Source organism: Podospora bellae-mahoneyi, chromosome 7 (assembly GCF_035222275.1).
Source record: "Podospora bellae-mahoneyi strain CBS 112042 chromosome 7, whole genome shotgun sequence".
Classification (NCBI taxonomy): domain Eukaryota; kingdom Fungi; phylum Ascomycota; class Sordariomycetes; order Sordariales; family Podosporaceae; genus Podospora; species Podospora bellae-mahoneyi.
The window spans coordinates 1,738,436-1,757,428 of NC_085886.1; the positions used below are offsets into that span (position 1 = coordinate 1,738,436).

An 18,993-nucleotide genomic window follows, 5' to 3' on the forward strand; every position below is an offset into this window, starting at 1 on the left:
CAACGCTCCTTCCCGGACGGCTTGCAAAATTAGCGTGGTTCTGGACACCCTTGTCCATGCGCGCCCCCCCAAATCCCGTGCCCACCTGGACCACACCCCCTGCCCTGCCTTCATCATTTTCGCGACTTGCTTCTTTCCACCGAACCTCAGCATTTCAGCTGGCAGCAGCAGCAGCAGCACTCTTCCCTTTTGCTTCTTTTCTTTTTGGTCTCCCGTCGCGCATCGCCTGCATCATTGATGAAGAAGAAGACATGAACTGCCGGTGCACCTCACCTACCTTTGCTTTCCTTTGCCTTTTTGATAGGCGCAGCAACCATCCTTCCTACTCTGTACCTTATTTATTAGCAGGCATTCTCAGCCACTGACGACGTACGAAGTCGGCATTCTCGTCAGAAATGATTTCCTTGCCAAAAAAAAAAAAAAAAGAACGCCAGAAATCAAAACGTGGGAACTGGAAACCTGCCCTGTCCAACCCAACCCACGGAACCTTTTTTTTTTTTTTTGAATCAACAGCCGGAGACTGGAGATGGTGTCCTCAGACCATGACGACAACGTTCCATATGTGTGTGGGCAACAGGTACAGGTAGGCGCCCTGGGGGACATGGAAAGGCTGGATGCAGCAGGCACATCGCATTCGTGCCGTCCCGTTTGTGCTATGTAGTCGTTGGCGTTCCATACCGTGCACAGCAGGTTTCGGTCATGATTGAAGTTTCCAAAAACGTCAACGATGAAGATGGAAGTTTTGTCCCCAGATCCCCTTCCTGTACGCTGTCTATCATAACAAAGTCCAATGCATCTGTAACGGCCAACGGACTCGCTCGGGACGGTCTTAGCTTGCACTTCAGTCGAGCGTTTCCATCAGGCTGGCGGTCCAATATGGGCATTAAGGTTCAGCCTGTGGCCTCCTCGCATCAATGTCCGAGGGAAAATCCAGTGCCACTTGTACCCATTCCAACGAGCCACGCTGGGTTGCCCATGAGACAAGCGATAGACGATGCATGGGCGATAAATAACAGGTATCTCTAGAGAGGGCCCCTTCTTTCTTCCATTGCACCCAGCCAACACCCCGCCAAATAGGTCAACCGTATTCTGTTATGTCATTGCTGTCTATGCCTCGGAAGCAAACAAGCACGAGAACAAGGTTCGTTTGATGTCTTCGAGGTTCCAACGCACGTAGACGCTGCAGGCAGCAAATCAGGACACCAAACGACAACAAAGAAAAATTGAGAGCCACCAACAGAACCGAATACTTCAAAGCTTCCAGACCAGATCATACAATGCTGGCTGCCGCCTTGTGCCATATGGAAGCCTGTTGGAAGGTCACGTGCTGTTCCGCCAAGGGTTGGTCCAAGCTTCTTTTGGAAGAAGCACGCACCACCCACCCACTGTGGGCGCGCGACACACCGAGCAGGACGCGTTGGGAAAGGTCCCCTCATTCAGCAGCTGTTTCGTCCCTCATCGCGAAACCCAAATGACGCCGACAGCAACACGGCGCTATCTCAAGACAGTATCTTTTGTTTGTTGCACTGGATTGATTTCAGAAGAATAGTGGCCATATCTTCTCTTTTTTTTTCTGACTCGGCTGTCGAGTCGACAGCACCAGAGACAAGATGCATATCAAACAGATTATTATCCAGGGCTTCAAGAGGTGCGACAATTCTTCCCAACGCGTCGCCGTTGCAATAAAGCTAACTTGGACGTGTCTCACAGCTACAAGGAACAAACCGTCATCGAACCTTTCTCTCCAAAGACCAATGTTATTGTCGGGCGCAATGGCTCCGGCAAGAGTAACTTCTTCGCTGCGATCCGATTCGTTCTCAGCGATGCCTACACCAACATGAGCCGTGAAGAGCGGCAGGCTCTGCTGCACGAAGGATCAGGCTCTGCGGTCATGTCGGCCTATGTCGAGATCATCTTCGACAACACCGACAAGCGTTTCAGCGAACCGGGCGACGAGGTGGTGATTCGGCGGACGATTGCCCTCAAGAAGGACGAATATTCCGTCGATCGAAAGGTCCAGACCCGCGCAGATGTGTTGAAGATTCTCGAGACGGCCGGTTTCGCCAAGGAAAACCCATTCTACATTGTACCCCAGGGTCGCATCGCGGCCATCACCAACATGAAGGAGTCCGAGAGGCTCAACCTTCTAAAGGAAATAGCGGGTACCAACACCTATGACGACCGGAGGATACAGTCGCTCAAGATCATGGCCGAAACCAACAGCAAGCGCGACAAGATTGACGAGACCCTGGTGTACATAAAGGAACGACTTAGGGAGTTGGAGGAAGAAAAGGACGAGCTTCGCGACTTTCAGGACAAGGACAGGGAACGCAGGTGTCTCGAGTATGCCCACTGGCATCGTCTGCAAAAGACCAATGCTGAGACTCTTGAGCAAGTGGAGGAAGCCAGGCAAGGGGGGGCAGGGGCCTCTACGAAAGATCGCGCCCAACTCCGAAAGACGGAGAAGGAGATTGCTGTTCTGGACCAGAAGGCCCACGAACTCAGACAAGCTCTGGAATACCTCACTATCGAACGGCGCCAACTGGATGACGACCGCAAGGACGCGGCTAGGGCGCGTGCCAAGGCCGAGCTGAAGACCAAGCATTTGGACGAGAGCAGGCATGTCCGCGAACAAACACGACAAAGGCAGGAAGCCGAGCTTCAGGAGGTCAGGCAAAAGATTCAACAAGCCGAAGCAGAGCTCGTCAGAGTGCAGCCCGAATACGAGAAGCTGAAGGCTGAAGAGGCTGAGATCAAGACTCAAAGAGACTCTGTTGCTGCTGGGCGAAAACGACTCCTTGTCAAACAGACCAGAAGCAGTCAGTTCAAGAACAAGACGGAACGCGATGCATATCTTCGCAATGAAATCCAGGAGGCGACATCATCTCTCGGTCTCCAAAAAGCGAACGCCATGGACGCGAGGGAGCAAGTTCAGCAAGTGGAAAGTTCAATTGCGCAGCTTGAACAGTCCATTCAGCATATCAGGGCCAGAATGGAAAACTATGGAGGCAACCGCGCTGCTCTTTTTGAGAAATTGACCAAGGCACAGGAGGCCAGGGAACAGCTTGAAGAGGAACGAAAGCGGCTTCGTCGTGAGGATGACCGACTCAGCTCGCAGATCAGCAGCACCAGGATGGACAGAGACCAAGCAGAATCGCATCTCTCACATGCTATGGATTCGGCGACGTCTAAGGGTCTTGCCACTATTCGAAGACTTAAGCAGGAGAAGAATATTCCCGGCGCTTACGGGACGCTGGCAGAGTTGATGAATGTACCGATGGATGCCTACAAGCTGCCAGTGGAACAGGTCGCAGGAAACAGCCTGTTTCACTACATCGTGGATAACCAGGCCACAGCGACGATGCTGTCTGATCACCTGTATAAGAATTACGGCGGTAGACTTACCTTTGTGCCCCTCGAACAGATTCGCCCAAGGCAGGTTAAGATGCCGAGGGCGTCCGACGCCCAGCCCCTCATCAGCAAGATTGAGTTCGACCCATTATATGAGAAAGCATTCCAGCAAGTATTTGGCCGGACCATCATCTGCCCAACTCTGGCTATCGCTTCTCAGTACTCACGCTCACACGGCCTTGACGCCATCACTCCCGAAGGCGACACAACCAACAAGAGGGGTGCAATGACGGGTGGTTATGTCGATGCCAGGAGATCACGTTTGGACGCGGTTCAAAAGGTCAGCAAACTGCGTGAGATCTACGAGGCACAGTTGGCAGATGCTGCCAAAATCAGGAAGGAGATCGAGGTGATAGATCAGAAGGTCACGGCAGCAAGGGGCGAGGAAACCAAGATTCAGCAACAAATGCGCCGCTTCGACCAGGACTATGACCCTCTCAAGGGCGAGCTTCAGAGCAAAAATTCGCAGCTTGAACGCCAGCGGGCTCATCGCGAGTCTGCATTGTCACACTTGGCCGAAGTGGAGAAGAACATGAAGGAGTTGGACGATTCCATTCTGGCATCGCAAAACGAATTGGCCCAGGACTTTAAGAAGACCCTGTCAGCGAGTGAGGAGCAAGAGCTCGAGCGCCTAGGCAATGAGTTGAGCGCTCTACAGAAGGAGTTCAAGGCGATCAGCACAAAGCGGATTGATCTTGAAGGTCGCAAAAAGTCTTTGGAGCAGGAGCTGAACACCCATCTCCGACCTCAGGAAGATCAACTTCGAAGCCAGGCTTTCGAGGCCACGACGGCAGGTGGTACTGAAAGCTTCAAAGACGCTCAGAAGGAACTCAAAAAGGCTCAAAAGCTGGCGGCGGAGGCGGAGGCGTCTTTGAAGGAGAACGAGCAGCAGACGGAGCAGACAAGCAGTGAGCTGACCCAGGTAGAAGCTCAAAAGGGGCAAAAGGAACAGGAGCTCCAGGAACTGCAAAGGCGTATTGAGCAATACCAGAAGAAGATGGAGAAGGCCATTCAGACGAGGGCTCGCCTCATCAGCCAGGCTGCTGAGTATGCCAAGAATATTAGAGATTTGGGTATTCTGCCTGAGGAAGCTTTTGGCAAGTATGAGAAGATGAAATCCGAGCAGGTAAGCAACCCAGTATGTTGGGGTGAGTTGATTGGAACGCTAGCTGACATGTCTCCAAACAGATCGAAACCAGACTTGCCAAGGTCAACCAAGCTCTCAAGAAGTACAAGCACATCAACAAGAAGGCCTTTGATCAGTACAACAGCTTTACCACACAGCGAGACAACTTGCTGAAGCGCCGGAAAGAACTTGATACCTCGCAGGCCTCTATTGAGACGCTCATTGAGCATCTTGATCAGGAGAAGGACGAGGCCATTGAGCGTACCTTCAAGCAGGTGTCGAAGGAATTCTCCACCATCTTTGAGAAGCTTGTTCCAGCTGGTCATGGACGTCTTGTCATTCAACGCAAGGCGGACCGTGCCAAGAACAGAGCTGCGAATAATGACTCGGATGAGGAGGGTGTCAGTGGGGTTGAGAGCTATACTGGTGTTGGCATCAGTGTGTCTTTTAACTCGAAGGTCATGGACGAGCAGCAGAAGATTCAGCAGCTCAGTGGTGGTCAGAAGAGTGAGATTTCTCTCGGCATTTCAATCTGACATGTGTATGTATGACTAACCAAGGAATTTATAGGTTTGTGCGCTCTATGCTTGATTTTCGCCCTCCAAGCGGCAGAGTCCAGCCCGTTTGTCATCTTTGACGAGGTCGACGCCAACCTCGACGCACAGTACCGTACGGCAGTGGCCAGTCTCTTGCAGTCGATTTCGGAGGAGCAAAAGACGCAGTTTATCTGCACGACTTTCAGGCCGGAGATTGTGCATGTTGCTGACAAGTGCTACGGTGTGACGTTTCACAACAAGACGAGCACGATTGACTGTGTGAGGACGGAGGATGCGCTCAACTTTGTTGATGGGCAGAAGAAGTAGGTAGGTAGGTAGATAGTGTGTGGGAAGGAAATATGTTTCATGGTTGTATGTTTGTTTATGTGTTTAGGACGGAATAAAAGGGTTGGCGTGGGTTTTGTGTTTGATGGTATAAGGTGGGTGTGTGTGGTACATATCCAAGGGTATGGTATGGCTATGTGTTTTGCTGGCTTTGAAGCGAGGCGAGTGAGGATGTCTAGCTATTCGGGACATGGTTTACAATACAATGGTTATTTGCTGCTACTCAAGGCCAGTGTTGATGATGGTCATTCATTCAATTAGCATTTGGTTCTCTGTTCGGTCGATAGGTACCTAGTTCAAGGGAAACGGAAGGTGATCTTGGATGCTCAGAGAAAAGACATTCTCAGGGGCAAAGGAGCAGACTGACACACCCCCCTCTTTTCGGCAGGCAGCTGTGCTTGGGAGCTTTGACGCAGAGGCTTCTAGAAGCTACCCCACCATGATGTTGGTTGACGAGCGACGACTGCGGGGCTGTCAACCTGTCCCAAGTTCCCAAGCAGTTGGATCAACATCCCATTCCCTTTTCAACTGGTTTGTTTTCAAGAGGCAACTCTTTTTACTTTCTTCGACTTATCTCCCAAACTATAGTCGAACAAAATCACAGCAACCATGCCTGTAGACTACAGCAAGTGGGTAAGCTACTTTCATCATATCTATCCCCCAACCACCTCTCCCCAACCAGAGCCAGCTATTGACCAACTATGACTGATTAGGACGCCCTCGAGCTCTCGGACGACTCCGACATCGAAGTGCACCCCAACGTCGACAAGCGCTCCTTCATCCGCGCAAAGCAGAACCAGATCCACCAGCAGCGCCAAGAGCGCAAGCTCCATATCGAGCAGTACAAGTACGAGCGCATCGTCAACAATGGGCTCATCTCGCGCATCTCGGGCTTGCTTTCGGCCCTTCAGTCCCATGCTGACGAGGCCAAGACCAAAAACCCGGCCGAGGTTGCCTTCAGGGCGGTGATGGAGTCGGCTTCGGGGTTGGATCCGAAGGATGACATGCCGCCTCCACGGCCGGAGGCGCTGCAGGCGGCTGTTGGGGGGGAGCCGCTGCCGAGTTATACCAAGATGATGGCTACGTTGCTTGATCAGGTGAATAAGGCTTTGGATGAGAGGGGGGTGGGGCAGGAGGGGAGGTATGAGGGGATGGTGGGGGAGATTGGGGAGCATTTGAAAAAAGTGGAGGGTTTGCAGGGGGAATTGGAGAAGAAACTGGCGGAGTTGGAACGGGAGGAGGCGAGGAAGATTACTAGTGAGGGGATTCATACTGGTTTTGACTCGACGCATATCAATAAATCGAGTGGGGGGTCGAAGGCGGAGGGCGGGGGGAGTAAGGAGGGTGGGAAGGTGGAGTTGTTGAATCCGAATTATACGCCTCCTGAGGCGTTGCCTGCGCCGAGTGAGAGGGAGGAAGGGGGGGACGATGACGACGAGGAGGTTACGGCTTCGCCGGGGGCGGTCAAGTTTGCGAATATCAAGTCGAGTGATTATAGGGAGTCGCATGCTTGGTTGAGCAGTCATCCGGAGATTTTGACGGAGAAGGAGACGGATGGGATTTTGGTCATGGCGTTTGATGCGCAGCTGGAGAACAAGTCTGATTACGCGCGGAACTGTGTTCATCAGGCGTTGCTTATTCAGTACTGTCGGGCGTTGGGCAGGGATGGGGTTGCGTTGTTCTTCAAGCGGATTACTACTCCCGGACACAAGGCTCAGGAGGTCTTTTACAAGGATGTGCAGGATACGTATATGAAGATCAAGAACAGGTCGAGGGAGATTAACCTGCAGAGGGCGAAGGATGAGGCGGAAGGGAAGGGGGAGGGGGTGGAGCAGATTCAGCTTCATGCGGTTGATCCGGGGACTGTGATTAACATCAGGATCCCGCCGAAGGATAGCGAGGATTTGGATGTACAAGTTGGACGGGCGATTTTTGAGAGCTTCACGCCCGAGATGCAGAAGGCGCTGGAGACAGGGAGTTTGGAGGAGGTTAATAAGGTGCTGGGGAAGATGAGTGTTGAGGATGCGGAGGAGGTTGTTGGGAAGCTGAGTGAGGTGAGTTATTCCAGAGTATTTGATGTGGGTTGGGAATGATTGCTAACGTGTGAATAGTCTGGTTGTTTGAGTGTTGAGGAGGAGGTCATTGATGCTACGACTGAGGAGGGCAAGCAGAAGATTAAGAAGCTGGAGCAGGAGGCTAAGGAGCAGGAGAAGGAGGGGCAGGAGAATAAGGGGCAGGAGGCCAAGTATGCTGATGATCCGGAGTGAAGAGGGGCTTGTAAGATTGGGTATTGGTTAGGTCTGTGTAATACATGCAAATGAAAAGTATGAATGAATTTTCTTGAAATGGCTTGTACGCTTGGTTGTGATGTCGTCGGCACCCTGAGGATTGCTGCGTATGTCATGTGCCCGGCTACTACCGTAATGGCTGAGAAACTCTCGGACGTGACCATACTATGGACGAGGAAATAGAGAATGCTATTTCGAACAGGCCTCTTGATATGTTAGGTTTGCGTTTAAATCTCGTCTAGGTGATCTACAGAAGGCTTGTTAGATATAGGGGTTTTTATTTATTCTAGCAGTCTGTCTCTTCTTGTCTAGGACACGCTGCCTTGAAGCTCAATCTTGGACGAAAAATGTCCGTGTCGACAACCTTCACGTACCTACTCAACTTAGCTGGGCTTTCCTTAAATGTACGTACCTTCCAGTTGAGAAATCATATCCTTGTGGTATAAATACGACCAACAGCTTCGCTCTCGAAATTCCGACCCTTCCTTTTACAACAACACCTACACCCAGCGTCAAGGGCGCTCCTGTTCCCAAGAGCCCAGTGGCTTTCCGGTCAATTTCTTCTACGTTGACCTTCTCATATCATTCTCCTAAACAGATTCCTTATTCTTCACATTCTTCCAACAAGATCACAAATCCCTTGTTTCCTGGCCAGGTCAATGCTGAGTGTCCTCTAGGATTTCCTTTTCTTTCAGAAACGCATACTCAATCGATCGATCATCCTCTTTTCATACCACTTAACTTGCACCTTGCGACTAACATGTTGGCGCAGGTCAAATTCCCGACCTATTCTTTCTCCATTTTTTGAGAATATTTCGGGCACAACGATCGCCACCATGCTTCCTCTGAGCTTTCCCTTCGCTCAAAGTTGGGGATTCCTTTCCCTCAACGCAAACGTCTTACCACCCGAAGCTGGGGGGACGGACACATCCCCCTCGACTCTTGCCAACAGCTCCCCCACAAATAATGCCGGTCAAGATTCTGCGCAAGTATCCGGTTCGAGTAAGCCTTTTCGTCTTATAAGTCCACCTTTTTATCCCAACAAGCTGCTAACCCCTTAAAGACATGGCAGGGCCTTCACCTAGCACCAATGCTGGTCCAAACACTGCGGTCATTCATGATGATCCAGATTCCGATGACGATGAGGTGCTCGATATTGGCAAAGTATTGAGACAAAAGGCCAACAGTTCGAAGCCTTCTACGACCAGAGCAACATTGGACCCCCCGCCCCCTGGTAGTTTGGCTGCAGAAGCACAAGCAAGACCTGTCCCGGAGACGCCAGCCAAAAAGCGAGGGTTGGGATGGCGGGATGAGAGCCCCATCACTCCAGCCGTGGGCATAAACACTACCACAGACACGCCGGTCACAGTCCCACACCAAACGCAGAGCGCTCATCGGCAGGCTATTCCGTCTCGGGCTTCAGTGACCTCGCCAGAGGCCCAGCGTGAGCATAACAGGTCCAATAGAAGCAAGGAAGAGAGAGAGCGTGAAAGACTCGAGACACTTGAAAAGCTCAACGCCAGACGCCAGGCTACCAAGACTCGGGCGTCTGATGATGGGAGATCTCAGGGTGGCCACCCTAGCTCCTCAAGGCTGCCGGTTGTTGATCCGAGGACGCCGTCTGCTAGTAAGGTGCCTTCTGTGGCAGATACGAGCTCATCTCGCCGTTCACGGGCTAAACTGGAGGAAAGAAGGCGGAGAAAGGAGATGGAAAAGGCTACTCGCGAAACCAAGCGATCTCGTCAGAAATCAACGCCATCTCAACCTCCTCCAACTCAACCTCCTCCATCTCCACCTCCACTTCCGCCCCTTACCTTTCAGACCGCGGAGCCCCGAGCCGTTGATAGAGAGATATCAAGGGCCATCCGACACACTCCACTCACTGCGAATGAGGCTGCCCAGAGGAGACCGAATGAAATCAAAGCCCACGGAGCAGAGGCCTACCAGAGCGGTGCGAATAGGGGGACATTGACAGTTGATTCCCTGGAAGAGACAGCAACCACGGGCGCTGATGAGGCTGTCTTCGTCCTGGCAAAGAGGCTTACCGAAGCTGAAGCTTGGAAGCCAAAGACCCGTGTTGTTACCGGGATGGAAAGTGGTGATGTTCAACGGGATGCTCGGCCTTATGGCGTTTCTCGGGATCAACCTGCTTCTGCCGGGCCCAGTCGGCTTCAGCAGCCACGTAATCAAGGTTCTGGAGCTATCACCACACCAACCCGTGGCCGGAAGTGTGATCGCTGCACCAGGATGAAGAGGCCATGCACCTTTGGACAGCCCTGTTCGTGGTGTCAGATCGCTGACGTACAGTGCGTCTACTCTTCGAACGTTGGCAGACTGGATCTACAGCCAGATGAGCGTCCTGAGAGACCAGAGACGGAGAGTTTGGTTGATCAACAGTATCGACTATCTTTGCCTCAACCTGGGTTTCAGGAATCTCAACCTATTAGCATGCCACCACCGCCTCCACGGCCTGTCAGGCAATGCCGACCACCACCACCTCCTCGTCCTCCTCCGCCACGTCCCAGGAGTCCGAGTTGTTCCCCTCCTCATGAGCCTGAATCTCCTGCCACTGACGCCGTTTCTGCCATTGACGTCTTTGGCGAAGACAGAATAGTTTATCAATACGTCGTCTACAGGACTCAGAAACTCCCTGTTGTTGAGGGGGTGGAAGATCCGGAGGAGAAGAGGGGAGACTATGCTATCCGGTGTAGTGAGCACAGCAAGTTGGCCGATGCTAATAGGCAGGTTGAGTTGCGGATGCAGAGGCCGAAGAAGGGGGTTGTGGCAAAAGGTTGGAAGTACAGGCCTGGGTTAGATGAGGCGCAGAGACCTGGGTTGATGGATGTGAGGGTTGATTATGGGAAGGAAGGGGGGGTGGAGTTTTTCTGGGTGGAGGTCGAGACGAGGGATTTGGCGGGGGTGGTGGAGGTTAGAGGTGGTAGGGGGAGGGGGGAGTTGATGGTTGAGAGGGTGGCTGGGGAGGTTTATAGGAGGTGGAGGTTTGATGTTTGGGGGGTTGTGGTTGTTAAGAGGGAGAATTTGGCGGTGAGGAAGAGGGAGCAGAGGTTGGTTTTTGATTGTGGTGGGGTGGAGGATAGGGGGATGCAGACTGGTGAGGAGATGGAAGCTGGGGGTGTGCAAGACGGTGACGAGATGGGAGTGGACGATGAGGTGGAGGTGGAGGAAGAAGTTGGGATTGAAGAGAACGTCGCGGTGGAAGAGGATGTCGAGATGATCAACTTTGATGACGGGATGGAAAAAAAGACACCAATCGAAGCAGCCAGAGAATCTCAACTGACAGGAACAACACAAGCCGATACCCAAAACACTACCGATGCAGCACCAAAGAAAGACCTCCCCAACTGGCACCCCGACTACTACGCCGATTCCGACGAGTCAGACGACGACGACGACGACGATGACGATGACGAAGACCACGTCTCCCCGTTCGAGCGTAACCCACCTTACAACCAACCCACCCCCGTCATCCTCCCACCCCAAACCAACGTCCTCGACCTCTTGACCGCCACGCCCACCCTCCACGGTAGCTACACCAGCCCCCACCGTGCCAACATCGCCGCACTGCGAGTCCTCCTGTCTGAAGCCAGGCCGAGAAACAACTACATGAACGACAACATCCACTACAGCTCCGTCTTCAAGCCCACCCAGATGCTCCAGCTCGAGGAAGACGGTCTGGATCAAGAGATGACGAGGGCTCTGTTCAACGTCACGTGGCGCCCACCGGGTGACACACCCACTGAGAAATACAAGTGGGAGTTTGAGGAGTTGAGGGTGTGGGTTACGGAGACGGAGTTGAAGGGGGCTATTGATTTGAGTGATTTTGTGGTCAGGGATGGGGAGGGGGATGGGTGGGTAGTTAGGAAGGGGAAGAAGAAGGCTGTGGCTGAGGAGGTTGAAAATGGGGTTGAGAATAGGGTGGAGCAGGTGGTTGAGGAGGTGGAGGGGGAGGCGTCAGAGGAGGAGTAAAAGCGGGGGGGAAAGGCCTTGAAAGATACTTAATAGGTGTGGTTGAGGGGGTCTAATGGGGTGGAATGGGGTGGAATAGGTGTATTGATGGGGGTTTGAGGCGTGAAAAGATAGTGGATAGGCGTTGAATGATAGTGGGAAGGCGTTAAATGATAGTTGATAGGCATTGCTTTTGGGGAAGTAGGCGTTGATTTGGGGGAATTGGGCGTTATAAGATAGTGAGGAGGCAGTGTTAGGGAGAATGGATGGGTCCGATTTGAAATGGGAGGCGTTGGTTTTGAAAAGGGGGGCGGTGGATTGCTTTAGGGGGCGTTGACCTCCTTCATGTAGGGCGTTGAGTTATTAAGAGGCCGGAAAGAGGTCCTGGAGATGTAGCATGAGCTCGCTACCAAATAACTATGTTGAATTTACGAGGAATTCCAGAAACCAAGATCAAATCTCAAACCTATTCTGGCCTTTTACGATACTTTACCCACAAATCTGAAGGACAACTTGTATCCAATATTAAGACCTTGCTGTTATTTGTCGACTCATAACCAGAAACCCAATAGAAAGTAAGGAGAATCTTCGGTACCTTATCATCGATTTATATCTGTGAAAAGCACGTCGCAAAGCACTGGGCCTACTGCGGAGTCATCTAACACGTATCATAGCCGGAAAAGCCAGATTATATCAGTTGGAGGCACAGCGATATCACGGAGGTCAGATACTAGGAACAAGTACTTCTTACGGCTCCGGTAATCAGACACAACGAGGGTGAGGCAGATTACTTGTCGAATATGCTGCGCATATGCCCTATATAGTCAACAATCTCCATATCATCTCCCCTTCATCTCCCCTCAGTCACCAGTCTCTGGGTGGACTTGAGAACGACTTGTTTCGAATATTAAAGAGGAGCAGAGCGGTGTCGTTCATGGGGCTTTTTTATGGTCTGAATTTGAAAGAAATTGATGAGTGGTTGTCGTTTGGTAATGTCTTACCGAATAAACACCCCCGGCTGGGTTTGGGGCGGACTCTCCTCAGCCGGGGTTGTAGTGAATGTTGTCGTTCGTGCAGTTGTTTTCGGTCTTGAGAGAGACTGCTTGATTGCCTGATGAAGACGCCCATCCATAACAACTTTACCTTTGAGCTCTCACAGAATCTCAAACCCGATCATGGCGTCGTTGATATGGCTGTTTCTCAGATGAGGGAGAATATCAATGGGCTTTGATCAAGGAGATGTGGATGGGGTCGTTCATGTGGTTGTTTTTCGTCTTGGGGTTCATATTCTGCGAAAGCTTGAGGATGAACTTGTGATGACTCGATGCTGTCATTCATGTAGATGTTTTTTCGGGTTGGACTTTAGACTTACACAACATAGCAGTTGCCGTTTGATATTCGTTGCTGAATATGCATTACAATTTTGATTCTGCTCACATATAAGAATTTTCAAAAAGTAATTGCGTCTTCATCAGGAAGTATATCGTGATATCCAGGGATCATGCAAAATGACCCCATCTTCGCTTCCAGGTGAATACACAAAGTGACATATGCAAGGAACTGCTTCACATGCAGTCCGATACACCCTTAGAGGACGGCCTAGACGCCGTGATAAGGTACCCGAGACTCGATGTAGTCAGCCACGGGTCCTCATGTACACATGGCCTGACATGGACTCGGCAGCTGCACCAGAAGATGGATGGGTAGGGCTGACCGGTCAGGGGCTTGCTCGTCCCGAGACACCCACACCGGTTCGAGGATTCCCGATTAGCCGCGCGAACAGAGATTCGAGCATGTCGTTGGCTGCCAAAGTGCACTTTTCCGTGTGGTATCGGACCCGAGCGACTGACAGTTGAGTAAGGAAAAGGTTACGAATCACACCCGAGAGGCAGCCGGGATACGCAGCATTATCCAACAGGAGCGGGCCGATATCGTATTCGGCACATGGTGAGAGACATTTGGTACTTACATTCCGAAGACTCTCACCCGAATCCTTCAATCCGAAATTGACATGGTTGAGCTGGGTGGTGATGGTGTCGCGGAATACCCGTGGATGGCACCTTGGGGTGATATCAGTCTGAGTCTGAGTCTTCAAAGGAGAGAGATGAATCTGTGACTGTACAACTTATCACCATGTTGTGCCAATTACGTATCGGCTCGGGAACGACACTCATATCAACGAACCCATCTGTAATTGATTGCATGCAGTCAACACGTGCATTCCTCTGCTCGGGGAGCGTTATCGGATGCTGATTGCTGGATACTCGGTCCGCTCCACACACGCCCCTCCATTCCGCGAATAAGCGTGCGGGTTTTCCATATACGCCCAGCCACCACCCCCTCTCACCGCTGAGGAGTGCTGTAGGCCAAGGCCAGATCGCTGAAGCAGGCCCAGGTCGAGCCGGTACTTGGTGGTTCCAGAACCTGCAAGGTCGCTGCTCCAGTTACCTCATCACCTTTCCTTCAGGGCAAAAGTAAATCTAAACACAACCTGGAATCGCACACAAACTTGGCTTTTTTTCTCTACCTAGCAGGAATACCAGGAAGGCCATGATCGGCAGCCTGTTTGGTGGTACGGATACATACTTTGTCCCCGTCACGCGCGTCATTCCGTCTTCAGCCAGAGAATGGCTGCAACTGCAACAATGCCCGCTGCAACAATGGACGACGCTGCGAGGCTCGTGTCGGAGCTGCACGACAAGCTCGCTGAGCTAGATGGCAAAGTGGCCGCCTACCAGCGCGACATGTTGGCCGAGTTTCACAAGCACATGGAGGACTGTCTCAAGGACTACCCAGACGACGTCTCCAGTCAGGTGTCGCGAGTCATCGCCGAGTCAATGTCCAGGTACCCGGCTCTCAGTCCGACAAACCAAGACATGGCCGACTCGCCCGCTACCACCACCCATCATAAGACACCAGGTTGGAAGGGCCGCAAGTCGCCTCCCCCGGTTCTCCCCCACAGATCTGGCGTGCCGACAAAAGAGGGTCCCCGGAGTCCGCACGAGCGGGAGAAGGAGTTTCAGGGTGTCTTCACGCCGACATACCTGCCGCTGCTCGAGAGCAATGAGCGTTCCTCCCATCGACCGCCACCGACATCGCCGGTACCGGTTCCTTCCGTCGTTCAGCAGCCACAGCAACAGCAGCAACAACCACCACCACAGCAGCCCCCCCAGCAACAATTACAGTCACCAACCCCTCTGTCTGTCGACAACGTCAAAAAGGTGGAGGAAATCAAAAAGCCCGAGGCCCCTGTCGAGGGTAGGCCGGATCCGATCAGGCGACTGACCGACCGATCCACATCGTCGGTTGAGTCCTCGAGCAGCGAATCCAAGGTGCGCAGAAGTGCACTGCGCCGGAGCTCAAGCTCCGTCAAGGGTGCTGCGAGCCCAAGACGGGTGCGCTTCGACTTTTCAGGAGAGGAGGTGTTCCCGTCGTCTTCCCCGCAGCAGGCAGCCAGCCTCGTGGCTATGGCTGTGGAGGATGACGAGGCGGACAAGCCCAAGGCTGAGCTTCTGCCTGTTGTCGAAACGTCAGCCACCTCGGCTACTGCTGTCGTAGAGGATGAGTCACCTGAGCCGGAAGAAGAGTATATCGGAACGTCGCTCCTCGACGTGGAAGGGGAGGAGGATTGGCTCCCAAGACCCAAAAAGGTTTCTTCAACCCAAGCTTTGCAAGCACTTACCCGCAGCCCGCTGGAAGAGGGTTCATTTTGGACTGTTGTTAACGCGAATAACAATGAGGAGTCTGGAAAGGTGAATGGTCAAAAAGAGAAAGAGACCAGCACTTCAGCCCCAGCTCCTGTCAAGGTTGACTCTCAGGCTACCCTTCGGCCAGTTGACGGTCCGGGAGAAGATATCCCAGTCATCGGTCTGCTTGGCTCACCAATTGAAGAATTAGAGCAGTATGTCGACGACGACAACGAATCCGAAGAGGAGTTTTTGTCCATGCGGCCCAAGAACAACAAGAAGTCGCCCTCGCCAGGCGCCCAGACACCCTTCAAGTCGCCAGCCGCTTCTCAATTTGGGCCATCTAACCAGACCTCCAAGGCATCCGGGCCGTCAAAGACTAACGGAAAACAAGACATCCTCGAAGAAGACCCCCTGTTCGACTTTGAAGATGGTGAGAACGGAACCGGGAAAGCAGAGAAATACCTCCTTGAAGAGGAAGACGATGATGATGAGGATGATGACGGAGTGGAGGTCCGCATCCCACACAGACCAATGAGGACGACACCCACGCCCCTCCAGACCGTACTCGAGGACGAAAACAAGAAACACTCTCGCACAACCAGCTTGCCACCAGTGTCTCCATCAGCAGTCCTGTTTGGTCACAGTATTGGGTCATTTAGAGGCAACTCTATCTCGCTAAACCCCATCAAGAACACAAAACTCTATGATGAAATCGCCGGGCTTAAGGATGTCCACTTCTTCGTCGGTAGTGTCGACGGACGTAGTGGTGCCGAGGCAGCCGATATGGGGAGCTACAGAGCGATGTCGAAGGGGGTGCCAGCTGTGCCGAGAAGTTTCACCGAGAGGTTAGCCATCGAGGAGGCGATGGAGCGGAGGAGACACGAGGATGATGATGAGTAGTTGAGCCAAGAGGTGGTTGTATATGTTTGCTTGACTTGGCTGGGTTTCTCGGGGTGCGGTGTCAGTTTTGCTTAGTTATGGTTGCATGGATTGGAGTGACTGCATTATTTTCGACATTACCGGGATTTCTACATGGTGTTTGTCTTTTTCTTTGGGGGTGGTTAAAGAAAGGGAAAGAATTCGGGGAACTTGAACATCATGAAGAGAGGGGACGGTGTTATATTGTGGTTTTGTATTATACTATGGCTGCATTATAAACTCAGATAACGGTAATGGAAGGGGGTTAATGGACCGGGATTCGGGGGAGGATGAGGGAATGGGCTACCGGTGCTTTGCTGCTAGGTTGGCTGGATGGGATTGGATAAATGAATAGGAGGCATACAGTACAGATTCATAGGCACGGCAATTAAGATCTGATATTCCTTCTTGATATCGAGTTATTCACTGTCTCAGTGTTGAATGCCTCGTGGCAAGTGTGATGGGCAAAAAAACATCAAAAAGCACGCACCATCCACAATCAAATAGATTATGGTGGCCAGCCACGAAAACCCATGGGTTTTACGAGGATTTGAACAAGGAAGCTGTGGGGCTGAGCAGCCGAGGGGGGTACTTGCCCTCGACCAGCAGGCTGACCACTTGGCAACTTTGGGTGTTGGCCGCATGTGCTGCTGTCCTTGTTGGATGATGTGTGCGGAAACTAGTATATAAACTGCAGTTTAGGAAGGAGCAAGATGATGGTGAAAGAGGAGCGAAATGGTGGTAAAAAGGAAGGAACAAAGGGTGGTAATGAGGAAGGAGCGTTTGGATGTTAACCAGAGCGGGGCCGGTCGGCATCGGGTGGCTTGCACCGTTTGGCACGGTCCAAACGGCCCGGCACTGGGGCTTGGACCCCATCTGAATGTGAGGCTGACCAATCAGATCATGTTGCGACCGTGTCAAAGACATCTTGTCCGTGCTCACTGCTACTGCTGTAAGACGGTGGTGTTGCAGTGTGGCCTTCTGAGGCACGACTACCTACCTAGGTAGTTTTGTCCAACAAAGCAAATGCCACCAATTGTTACTGTTGCTGCCATGCTGTTAGGCGTTGTTTGACCAATTCTTTCTTTTGTGTGTCCCCGGCTGGCTTAATCAGATACGTACAGAGCGTAGTGGCTTTTCCTTTTTTTTATCCTTCCAGGTTGATTGCTACATACGGTTGCGACGAGAATACCCGGTGTCGATCGAATTGATTGATTGATTGATTGATTGCACCTTGACGACCGAACGGCGGCGCTTCTTCACGACGGGATTAGATTCGAGGGAACAGACAGAAGAGCATGAGACGCTAGACATCCCCTTTTGCGTTTCAACCCGCGGCGGCCAACAGCGCAACCAAGCGAGCGAGCGAGCGCATCGCAATTCCCATTTACCTACCTCACATACCACCGCGTCCACTTGAACAACTCCCACGATGCGCCTCCTCTCAACAACAACCCCCATCGTTGTCCTCCTCCCCCTCCTCTCCCTCACTACAGCCTACACCCCCCTCCCTGACTCCCTCCTCTCCTCCATCACGCCCCCACTTCCAACAGACTTCGACATTCTCCCCTCGCAACCCCTCTCCCTCCTCTCCCCGCTCCTCATCCCCCGCGTCCCCGGAACGCCAGGCCAAATCCGCGCCCAAGAACATTTCATCAAATTCTTTACCAAAAACCTCCCCGAATGGGAGATTAATTGGCAAAACTCCACCGGGACGACGCCCGTGACGGGGGATAAGCAGGTTCCCTTTCAGAATATAATACTCCGGCGGGAACCGCCCTGGACGAAGAAACGTGGGCCGGGGCAGGCGAGCTTGTTGACGCTTGTGGCGCATTATGACAGCAAGATTGAGCCAAAGGGCTTTATCGGGGCGACGGACAGTGCGGGGCCTTGTGCGGTGTTGATGTACACCGCGAGGGAGATTGAGAAGGAGTTGGTCAAGATGTGGGGGGCACAAGATGGGGGGAAGGTTGAGGAGGGGGAGGAAGGGAAGGGGAAGAGGGGGGAGGATGTGGGGGTCCAGATCTTGTTGCTGGATGGGGAGGAGGCTTTTGATAGGTGGACGGATACGGATAGCTTGTATGGGGCTAGGTGAGTACTCTGGGGAGAAGGGGTGACAGGAAAGGGGAATGCTAATAAGATGGGATAGGTCACTGGCGCAACACTGGGAGGCTAACCCCTACCCGGCCATGTCCAAGTTCAAGAACCCGATGAGGCAGATCAGCTTGTTTGTCTTGTTGGATTTGTTGGGGAGTGCTAGTCCGAGGGTGCCGAGTTATTTCCAGTCGACGCACTGGGCGTATCAGAGGATGGCGAGCATTGAGGGGAGGATGAGGCAGATGGGGATATTGAAGACGAGTCCCAAGGAGCCGTTCTTGCCGGATGGGGGAACGAATTCTACGCAGTTTGAGAGTCAGGGGTTTGTGGGGGATGATCATGTACCGTTCATGGCGAGGGGGGCTCCGGTGCTGCATTTGATTCCTACGCCGTTTCCGAGGGTGTGGCATACGATGGAGGATGATGGGGAGCACTTGGATACTGAGACGTTGAGGGATTGGGCGATGTTGGTGACGGGGTTTGTTTTGGAGTGGATGGATGTTGGGAAGGGGAAGTCATAGGGGAGAAGGAATGAGGTATACCAGGACTCGTGCGGGAGAGGGGTGGTAATTGTATATACGTATATATGGCTTTGGGAGGGAGGTTGCAATCAAGAC

General features: G+C 52.4%; 5 protein-coding genes across 5 annotated transcripts; all 5 read left to right on the forward strand.

Annotated features, from left to right (window-relative positions):
* Positions 1 to 34: 34 nt before the first annotated feature.
* Positions 35 to 5,400, forward strand: SMC3 (Structural maintenance of chromosomes protein 3; the record flags this gene model as incomplete). Its single annotated transcript, XM_062882251.1, has 4 exons — positions 35 to 1,648; positions 1,711 to 4,537; positions 4,600 to 5,044; positions 5,108 to 5,400. The coding sequence occupies exons 1-4, from the start codon at positions 1,611 to 1,613 to the stop codon at positions 5,398 to 5,400; spliced, it is 3,603 nt and encodes a 1,200-aa protein (XP_062728268.1). The 5' UTR covers positions 35 to 1,610.
* Positions 5,401 to 6,027: 627 nt separating this feature from the next.
* Positions 6,028 to 7,693, forward strand: CDC37 (hsp90 co-chaperone Cdc37; the record flags this gene model as incomplete). Its single annotated transcript, XM_062882252.1, has 3 exons — positions 6,028 to 6,051; positions 6,132 to 7,472; positions 7,530 to 7,693. 3 exons carry the CDS (start codon positions 6,028 to 6,030, stop codon positions 7,683 to 7,685), a joined length of 1,521 nt encoding a protein of 506 aa, XP_062728269.1. The 3' UTR covers positions 7,686 to 7,693.
* A 1,078-nt stretch (positions 7,694 to 8,771) lies between these two features.
* Positions 8,772 to 11,693, forward strand: QC761_707000 (uncharacterized protein; the record flags this gene model as incomplete). Its single annotated transcript, XM_062882253.1, has 1 exon — positions 8,772 to 11,693. One exon carries the CDS (start codon positions 8,772 to 8,774, stop codon positions 11,691 to 11,693), a length of 2,922 nt encoding a protein of 973 aa, XP_062728270.1.
* A 2,639-nt stretch (positions 11,694 to 14,332) lies between these two features.
* QC761_707010 (uncharacterized protein) lies at positions 14,333 to 16,261 on the forward strand (the record flags this gene model as incomplete). The annotated part of the gene is made up of 1 exon (XM_062882254.1): positions 14,333 to 16,261. The coding sequence occupies one exon, from the start codon at positions 14,333 to 14,335 to the stop codon at positions 16,259 to 16,261; it is 1,929 nt and encodes a 642-aa protein (XP_062728271.1).
* Positions 16,262 to 17,286: 1,025 nt separating this feature from the next.
* Positions 17,287 to 18,897, forward strand: QC761_707030 (uncharacterized protein; the record flags this gene model as incomplete). Its single annotated transcript, XM_062882255.1, has 2 exons — positions 17,287 to 18,370; positions 18,429 to 18,897. The coding sequence occupies exons 1-2, from the start codon at positions 17,712 to 17,714 to the stop codon at positions 18,895 to 18,897; spliced, it is 1,128 nt and encodes a 375-aa protein (XP_062728272.1). The 5' UTR covers positions 17,287 to 17,711.
* Positions 18,898 to 18,993: the final 96 nt, after the last annotated feature.